General features: G+C 58.0%; 1 protein-coding gene across 1 annotated transcript in view; it reads right to left on the minus strand.

The window, feature by feature from the left end:
- ATP13A1 (ATPase type 13A1) overlaps positions 1-9,048 on the minus strand; it is a 10,720-nt gene extending 1,672 nt beyond the window's left edge. Inside the window, exons 1-21 of the mRNA XM_006871697.1 lie at positions 8,674-9,048; positions 6,931-7,020; positions 6,652-6,842; positions 5,534-5,606; positions 5,244-5,399; positions 5,094-5,163; positions 4,890-4,996; positions 4,561-4,690; positions 4,417-4,472; positions 4,126-4,252; positions 3,918-4,055; positions 3,723-3,843; positions 3,255-3,412; positions 2,887-3,062; positions 2,691-2,801; positions 1,755-1,880; positions 1,475-1,583; positions 825-1,024; positions 644-740; positions 397-557; positions 201-315 (exon numbers count right to left, since the gene is read on the minus strand). Coding sequence (XP_006871759.1) covers positions 201-315; positions 397-557; positions 644-740; positions 825-1,024; positions 1,475-1,583; positions 1,755-1,880; positions 2,691-2,801; positions 2,887-3,062; positions 3,255-3,412; positions 3,723-3,843; positions 3,918-4,055; positions 4,126-4,252; positions 4,417-4,472; positions 4,561-4,690; positions 4,890-4,996; positions 5,094-5,163; positions 5,244-5,399; positions 5,534-5,606; positions 6,652-6,842; positions 6,931-7,020; positions 8,674-9,048 — 2,887 coding nt within the window. The remainder of the gene's footprint in view (positions 1-200; positions 316-396; positions 558-643; positions 741-824; positions 1,025-1,474; positions 1,584-1,754; positions 1,881-2,690; positions 2,802-2,886; positions 3,063-3,254; positions 3,413-3,722; positions 3,844-3,917; positions 4,056-4,125; positions 4,253-4,416; positions 4,473-4,560; positions 4,691-4,889; positions 4,997-5,093; positions 5,164-5,243; positions 5,400-5,533; positions 5,607-6,651; positions 6,843-6,930; positions 7,021-8,673) is intronic.
- Positions 9,049-9,269: the final 221 nt, after the last annotated feature.

Consider the following 9,269-nt stretch of genomic DNA (forward strand, 5'->3'; position numbering starts at 1 on the left):
GCAGGAGCATGTGTACTGTGGAGTGGGGAGGGTAGTGTGGGCATGGGAGGAATGGTACAGGGGCAGGAGCATGTGTACTGTGGGGTGGGGAGAGTAGCGTGGGCACGGGGATGGTGGGGAGGGGACAGAAGCTGGAGATGGGGGAACAACATGGTGGGGGAACATGGACAGTGGGAGTCACGTAGGGAGCAGGGACTCACTGCACTGGATGGATGAAAGCTTGGAGGTGAAGGGTGCGGCAATGCTGGCGTCCCCCAACTTCACAATGGGCATACTCTCATCCTCAAGGTCCCGCAGAACCTGGCTCAGGCGATCCTGCAGTGGGTGGAGGGGGCACCTATGAGACTGTAGTTGGGGGGGGAGGGACTCATAGCCCCCACTCTTGAGGAAACTCACCCGCTGGGAGGCTGCCTGTTCCTCTGGGGACAGGAGCCCCGCCCTCTGTCTGGACGACCGTGAAGGGCCTCTGGAACCACTGCTCAAAACAGGGCCATCCCGGGGGGGCCGCCGCCGCCGCTCAACCACCCGTTCAGGGGCATTGGCCAGGAGCGCCACACCTGGAAGGGGGAATGTGTCAGAAGCCAGGTCCCCTGCCTCCCCTTCCCACTGGGTGTTCCCACAAGGCCCGCAGTCCAGGGCTCACCCACGTCAGCATGCTTCAGGGCACCCACATCATTGGTGCCATCCCCACACATGAGTGTCACGTAGCCCAACTCCTTCAGACTGGTGACGACAAACTCCTATGGACGTGGAAGGTCAGGTCACAGGGGTTGACTGAGTTAGGGCTGGCATGCCTGGCTGCCTCAGGTCCCCATGTCACTCACCTTCTGCTTGGGGGCCACACGGGCAAACACCTGCACATGAGGGATGAGGCACAGCAGCTGCTGGGGGTCTGTGGTCTGCAGGTGGGCTAAGCTATCGCCAGTGAGGCACAGTGCGTGCTCCAGGGCCAGCATCTTGGGGGAGCCCTTGGCCAGTGGCAGTACGATGCTGCCATCAATGGAACGCCACTCGCATGGCTGCCCTGTGGATCAGGGTAAGGTGACTGAGACAAGGGCCTTGAGTCAGGAGCAGGACTGAGGTGGACATTTCAGAGCTTCTAGGCTCCACCTAGCCACATGAGCTCAGGGCTGTGGCCAGCATCCCAGGCCCTGCCCTAAGGGTATGCAGCTCTGGTAGTGTAGGGGTTACTAGCCAGGCTGCTAACCTCAAGGTCAGCAATTCGAAACTACCGCTGTTTTGTGGGAGAAAGATGGGGCTCTCTGTTCCTGTAAAGATTTACAGCCTTGGAAACATTACGCAGAGTCTCTATGAGTCAGAACCGACTCAACACACCACCACCACCGCTTTAAATGTTGTCCCACGGGGTCCTCAGCCACCCATCTAGCAGGGTGCTCTGGGGTATACATGCTCTGTAGTGGACACTGGGGTCAGGGAGTGGGCACCTTCCCCATCACACTCAGCGCTTGCTCACCCCTTTCGGTGGGCGGCTGCAGGATCAGTGTGTGCGCCTTGTCAATGAAGTGCAGTTCCTGTGCCACGTGACAGGCTGTGAGGGGATTGTCGCCTGTGATCATGACCACCTGAGGGGGAGGAGGTGGGAGAGGCTCAGCAGGGCATGGCAGGGGGCTGAGAACACCCAAACTGGGAGCTGCTGTTGGCCTTCTTCCCACCATAAGATGGAGCGCATAGCCCACCAGCCCACCTGCCTGGGGAGGGGCTCAGCAAGCCTGAGGAGGAACTGGCGGCCATACCCGGTGGGACGCACTCTGGATCTCACGGATCACAGCCTTGGAGTCGGCTTTGAGTGGGCAGGAAACCACAAAGAAGCCGACGAACCTGAGGTTGCACTCGAGCACCTCCCGCTTGACTTCCCGAGCCTGTGGGTGGATAAGAAGCCTTATGACCCAACCCCCAACCTCAGCATGCAGCTGTGGGTACTCAGCAGGGCCTGGGCAGTCCTGGTCCCCTACTCAGCCCACCTTCCTCATTAGCATGCCCTTACCCTGCACTCTATGGCCCTACCCTCATGGAGTGCCACAAGCTACTAGTGGGGATGTGGGCCGAAAGGCCACAGAAACAAGAGTGGCAAGCGCAAGAGAAAAAGGATGAATCGAAAGAGATGAGGCAGGTTGGAGGGAGAATCACTAGGGGGCCTGGGGACCTTGGAGTTGGCAAGGTTAGCCTGTGCCCCTGGGGAGCAGAGTCTCTAGGAATGGGAGTGGCGTGTACAAAGGTCCTGAAGCAGAACCATGCCTGGTATGTTGTGAACAGGAAGGGACAAGTGAAACAACAGGGACAGAGGGGCCATGAGGCCTGAGTGGGGGACCATGGGGACTCTGCATACTGGGGCACGGCCAGCTGTATGATCTTGAGCGATCCCTCGACTGCTGGATGCACAGACAGGGAAACATGCAGGCAGGGAATGCTGGGAGGGGAAGAGGTACTCTGACAGCTGGCGGGATTTGTGTGGGGTGAGACTGCAAGGTGAAGATGGGAAATACTAAGGCCTTGGGGGAGCAAGGATATGGCAGGAGAGAGGGCTGGTTTGCTAGACACACTTGTGTGGAGCACCCCATGATGTAAGATCAGCCCCATAGGGGTGCAGAGAGAGGGGAGACCACATGCTGGGCACAGGGTAGGTGGGTGAGTAGAGTTGATAGGTGGCCACAGTAGGCCCTGGGCCCTACCTGTTGGTGAGTGAGGTGTCCCAGTTCCTTGTACCCCAGTGCCAACACACGGGCCCCTTCCCGAGAGATCTCAGTGTGGATATGGTGGTAGTCAGGTGGGCACTGGGCAAACTGCAGGGAATGTTAAATTGGTATCACCAAGTGCCCAACTGCCTGCCGCCCCCCAGTCCCACCCCTCCAACCAAGGCCAGCTTACCATGGAGTGCAGGGTTTCTGGGGCCCCCTTCACGGCTGCAATGTAGCAGAGGTCGGTGGAGCCGAGCTTCTCGTAGGAGGCGAGCACGGACATTCGCTTTAGGGCACTGGCAAAATGAAAGCGCTGGTGAATTTTCAGCCCCTGAGTTTTAATACTTCGGGGAAATACTTTCTCATCTGGAAACAAATAAGTAGGTGTCCTGAGGGGCTTTGCTCCACGGAAGCAGCCAAGCCCCAGCCTCTCCCAGCCATCATCCCTACCCCAGCGCCCAGGGGCTGCAAGGGGTCAGGGTGGGCAGGGATCCACCAGACACAGTGTGTGAACAGCTCAGTCTGGGGCAGAGTGGCAGAGCTCGGGGCCCAGCTCACCCTTCGTTAGCGTCCAGTCCACAGACGTCAGCATGGCCTTCTCAAGGGGGTCGCCAACCAGCGTACCATCGTCGAGCTGCACGAGGGAGTGGCATGAGGCAAGGGCCCGGTGGGTTTCTACGGGGATATTGGACACGGGGGTCACCTCCTTCCCATCCCTGCAAGGACGGGAGACAGCAGGTTGAGGGCAGAGGAGCCGGGTAGAGCTGACCCACTGCCCTGGGAGCAGCACAAGGCTGACCCGCTTCCCCAGGAGAGGTTGTTGGCAGCCGGCCCCTGCAATCACGGAGGCCCTGGAGCTCCTCAGTCACCCTGGAACCCAGTCCGCCATCCACATCCTTGCCCGCCAAGAACCACCAGGGGGCTGTGGGCACCGCCCTGACCTTGAGTTGGAACTCTCGGGTCTGGCAGATGTTTGTTTCAAACCCTCCCTGGATGCTGTGTGGGGCCTTGCTGCCCGATGCTCACCGGAGCCCAGCCACGCCGCGTACTACCAGGCTGTCGCTGGTCAGGGTACCCGTCTTGTCAAAGCAACACACCTCGACTTTGCCAGCGAAGGGGATCCGGAAGGGCTCTGTGCAGTACATGTCTAGGGGGTAGAGCAGGTCAGGGTCACGCTGCCCCCCAACCCCCTCCCGGTCCCCTTCCTGGCCCAGCACGCACAAAGCTTGGCTAGGGCGATGAGGGAGGTGTTGACAGCCAGCGACAGCTCGATGGGCAGCTCAGGGGGCACAACAGAGGTGAGGATCAGGGTGCACTCCAGAAACAGCTTGTAGCGGTTCCGGCTGGGGTCCTTGGTGCCTGTGGAAACAGGGGCTACAGCCTGGGTAGGGGTGAGGGTGGGTGGGGTCCAGCAGGCCACAGTACTCACCTTCAATCCACACGTAGGCAGCTGCCGCAATGGCAAAGACCAGGAGGAAGAGGATGAAGATGAAGGTCTCCAGATTGTTAGCAGTCACCCTCTTGACCCCAAAGAGGATCGTCCGTAATAGCCTGCCCTGGGGGTATGGACAGACAGGCCTTTCCTAGGGGGTTTAACCTTCTCCCCAGAGGCAGAGTTCCCTCCTCCAGCTATGCCTTTGCCTTCCTGAAATCCAATGATGTCCTTTGCATTCCCACAAACCCCATACATCAGTGACACCCCTTTGATAGTGACCCTCACCTGGGAAGTGTTGAATCCAGTCCTAAGGACAAAGGCCACGCATCCATTGTCAACAGCTGTGGGGATAGGCAGAGTCATGGTTACAGGCAGATGCAAAGGGAGGGAGAGAGTGTGGTCAGGATACAAGAGACCCCAGGCACCTACGCTTCAGGCCCGTGGTAGCCTTTTGGGGAGGTATGTGTTGCACCACCTTGGTGCCCCCAAAGATGACATGTAGTCGGGAGTCAGCCTGGAGGTCCAGCACCCGCTGGGGATCAAGGTCCTCGATTGGCTCCTAGGAAAGGGTGGAGAAGACAGGTACACTGAATCTCTGCAGAGCTGAACTGGGACCAGGTATCCAGATGGGTCCCTGCCTCCACATGCCACCCAACTTCTCCCAGAATTCACCCAAAGACTGAGGTCCCAGCTCCCTGCCTATTCAACTTCCCTAGGTGCCCAGCACCGTGAAGCCCTCCATCTCCCCCCAGCCACACCTTCATCTGAGGCACTGACTCCCCCGTGAGCATGGCCTCGTCCACAATGCAACGGCCTCGCAGCAATAGCACATCACATGGCACCAGGTTCTCCTGAGGGGAGCGGCCTGTGGGGGAGAAGGGAGGGATAAACTGAGAACTGTCCACAGGAGCTTGCCTTGGAAGAAGATGGGGACTCCCCCAGGTGCAGTGGGGTCACCTCACCAATGGAGACAATGTCGCCAGGGACCACCTCATCACTGGCCACAGGCCTCCACTTGCGGCTCCGATAGACCTGGGAAGGTGAGGGAGGAGGATAAAGCAAGCACCAGGGCACCTGACCCACACCTGCAGCCACCTTGCCCATGGCGGCACCTGAATCATGTGCGGCTTGTTGCCCATCTTGCGGATCTCTGACATGTTACGCATCTGCTGTTGCACCAGGGAGGCCTCGAATGCCACCAACATGGACAGCGTGAAGACACTGTAGTACCAGTATTCATCCAGGCACCAGAGCCCCACGCACAGCACCTGGGGGAATGGTCTAGCCTGTCACCCTGTCCATGAGGATCCCCCACAGGAGACAGAGAGGGCTGCTTGCCCAGGGTGTGATGTTAGGGTTTGTGGGGTACACAGAAGAGAGAGGGGCCGGAGCTGTGCGATACCTGGAACACGAAGAAGGGGGCTGTGGCCCTCTCCTTGAAGAGCTCTGAGAAGTCCGGCACCACCATCTCAGCCCTGTGGAAGGTCAGACCATCTGCTCACAGTGTTGGGGGAAGGGGGTGCCTAGCAAAGAGCCATGTGGGGGAGCTGGTGGCTGGTGGCCATCCAGTGGGACCTCACACCTCACTGTCCCTTCATGTCTACAACTGACAGCCCTCAGCACCCAGTCCTGCCGAATCCAGATAGACGCTCCTGGACCCCACCCCCAACCGGGCAGAGCTGGTGGATGAGCTCCTCTGCTGTCTGTCAGTGACACAGGTGACAATGAGAACCAAGGCTCCAGAGAAGTGGCACTGCAGTAAAGAACCCCAGCTGTCCTCAGAGTCCTCAGGGGGCCCAAACACAAGGGTCTGAGCCCCACATTCCCTCTAGAAAGAGGTCTGGAGCCAGGTTATCTAAAAAACTTTCCCAGTAAAAGTCTCAATGCATGCAGAGACAGGCTGGGGTGGGGGTGAGGGTGGGGCAGGTGCTTTCTGTCTAGACAACTTGAGACAAGAATGTGAGTAAAAGGAATTGGGATCATGATCCCCATCCCACTTCAAGCTGCGGAGGGGACATGGGCACTAGACACAATAGCATGCCCACAAGAGTATGAAGAGTGACCGATTAGGGAAACGCTCCCAGGAGGTTCTGAGGACGGCTGCCGGGTTGCAGGCCTGGCCCCTCCCCACCACACCAGCTCTGCGGTTTGTGAAGGCTTAAGGAGGAGCCCAGAGTTCCATTCTAACCAGGGCACCATTAGAGCATAATGAATGGAGTGGCATCGTCACCGGCACCTTTCTCCATGGTGACTCCCAAAGTGCCAAGGTGTCCATGAAGGGACAGTAGACTCTTTTAAGTTAAAGAATTTAGAACTAGGGAAGAATGCATAGGCCCAAACAAGGATAGAAGGCACTTTCACAGTGGCACATGCTCAGTCCAGCTCCCCTTGAAGAATCTTATTGGCAACAGGTCCCCCAGAGCTGAGATGTTATGAAAAAGACAGAACCCTTCACCACACTTCCCCAGACACCCTGACTCGGAACTGAGGGGGCGGGGACAGAAGGCGGAGGGAACTCACTTGTTGCTCCCATACTTCTTCTCGGCTAAGCGGATCTCGGCATCCTCCTGGAAGCCCCTGTTGCCCTGGTAGTATGAGAAAGCATTCCCCACTGGGAAAGCCACAGGAAGGAACTGCTTCTTCTCCAAGGCATCATAGGAATACTTGATTTTCTGAAACTCGAAGGATAGCACTTCTTGTCCATCTTCGTCCTGTGGTGAAAGTACAGTGTGGCCGAGGTCCCCGGTCTGGGGTCAGTGCCAGGTTCCACTCACCACACCCTGGTCCCGGGGGACCTACCTTGTCCCGGTGCAAGGCCACAAGCTCAGTGGAGCCATTGTTGGGGGTTGGCACTACCTTTACAAGCGTAGCTTTGCTGGGGTTGTACTCCTGTTGAGGGGTGGGGGACAGAGGACTTCAGTCAGCACTTCCCAACAGCCCCTTGACCGCTGGGGAATGTGTTGTGGGGCTATAGTTCCCTGGGAAGTGAGGTGTACAGAAGAACGAGTGCTGGTATACAGCAGGCCACTCATCCCAGCCTACCCGGCCCTCTAGAAGTGTGCCCCTCACCTGCAGAGGCCGCTGCAGACCCATCCAACTGAGCGAGGGGACTCACTTACTCGTCCCATGCTGTGTGGGGGACATGGGAGTAACTTCGAGAACAAGTCCTTTCCTTGGGGAGTCCAAAGGTCACAGTGACAAGAAGTGAAGACAGACAAAGCTACATGCTCTGGTATAAGGTGCTGTTCTGTGCCAGCCTGTGCCAAGGCTTTGCAGATGTCACCTTAGTGTCTGTTCATGGTGGCACCCAAGGGAGATGTTAGGGTTCTCATTTTACAGACAAGGAAACTGAACCTGTCTGAGATGTTCTAGTTTACTCTCCTGACCCCACAGTGAGCTCAATCCAGGAGAAAAAGGTAAGTTGCACTTTCCAGGTCAAAAGGCAGCTAGCTACAAGTTTGGGGATGGGGTGGCATACTTCCCGGCCCAACTCCTTTGTTGCTCTTGTCCCCTACTAGGGTTGTCTTCCACTGCACCCACTTAAAGCCACCAAGACCAGAAATGTGAACCTCTCCCTGGGGATGAGACTTGTCAGAAAGGCACTGTCTGCCTGTCTACAGGTCTCCATCCCTCCCCTCATCTCCCAGCATACTTCATTGCAGGAATGAGGGCAAAGGTGGTTGTTGTTGTTATGTGCCGTGAAGTCGGTTCCGACTCACAGCGACCCTGTACAGGGTTTCCGAGGCTGTAAATCTTTACAGGAGCAGAAAGCCTCATCTTTCTCCTGTGGAACAGCTGGTAGTTTCGAAATGCTGACCTCGTGGTTCCCAGCTTGATTCATAATCACTATGCTACCAGAGCTCCTTAGGGCAAAGGCAGGGGCCTTGAAAGAAAAGCTCCCTCAGAGACAGGGCTAAAAGCCCATGGCACTAAGCTTGCTGGTGTCACTTGAGGTAGGACCAGATGGCAGAAACACAGTCACCCTGGGTAGCTCAAGGTGGCTATCGATTGTCTCACAGAGGAGAATGGCAGCGAACTCAAGTCGCTCCTGTTAAAACACTGCGGTTACCTAGCTCCGTGTTCAATTTGTTTGGACGATGGGGAGGCTTCTCAGCATTACCGTTCGGCTTTCTGACCAAGTGTCACCCACGTCCACCTTAGGCAAACTGCGACACCGCCCCACATGTCCTGCCTCGCACTCTGAAAACCAAGGTGGGAGAGAGCAAGAAGGCAGACCTGTCTCCTGGAGAACAAGTGAGTTGCCCGCTAAAACCGAGAGCTGGCACTAACAAATCCTACCAAACAGCGAGGTGCACCAGGGGCTCGTGCTAAACTGGACTACAGGGATTATTTAACTGAGAACTCCAGAGAGAATGCAACCTGCGCCGGGGTCGCACTGTAAGTCAGGCATGAATGAGATCCGAGCGAAAAGAAGAGGATCCCGTGCTGAGGTCCTGGCCGAGCAAAGGAGAGCGCAGCGAGCGCTGAGACCCGCTGCTATGAGGCACAGTGCAAGGGTCGAGCTCGTGCACGCTCGCTTACCGGAATGCAGGTGAGCGCGCAATGCGCGTGCACGGACCAGTGTCCCGAGAGAATGGTGAGCGCGTGAGCGAGGCAGATGGTGGCAAACACGAGCAACGCGGCCTCAGGCATCTGCGTCCAGCTGCTGTCCCAGCCCCAGCAGCCGGTGGCCGCGGCGACCAGCCAGGCCGGGTAGAGCAGCCCGACAAACGGCAGCACCGTGAAGCGCCTCAGCAGCGCCAGCCTCCGGTACGGCCACACACCAGCAACCAGCTCGTCACCGCTCACTACGAGCGCTGGCCCCGCAGCAAGGAGCGCGCGCGGCTGCGGCCTGGACTTGGGCTGCCGGCCGGGGCGGGCACCGCAAGACACCGCGTTGCCCAACGCCGCCGCCATTTTCCTCCGCGCCGCGCTCGCTTCCGGGAGGAGGCACCGCCTCATTTCCTAGTTGCACTTCCGGTGACCCGTGGGCACCGCCATGGTGGCCGGGACTGGGCTGAACTAGGGAAGCATAGGAGTTGGCCCCGGAAGTGGCTCCTGTGCATCGCCATGACTGATAGTAGCGGAATGAGAATCAAGGCTCCCCCAAGACAGAGAGGGCCTTAGAGAGGGCCTGA

The sequence above is a fragment of the Chrysochloris asiatica genome, unplaced genomic scaffold (assembly GCF_000296735.1).
Source record: "Chrysochloris asiatica unplaced genomic scaffold, ChrAsi1.0 scaffold00173, whole genome shotgun sequence".
Classification (NCBI taxonomy): Eukaryota; Metazoa; Chordata; class Mammalia; order Afrosoricida; family Chrysochloridae; genus Chrysochloris; species Chrysochloris asiatica.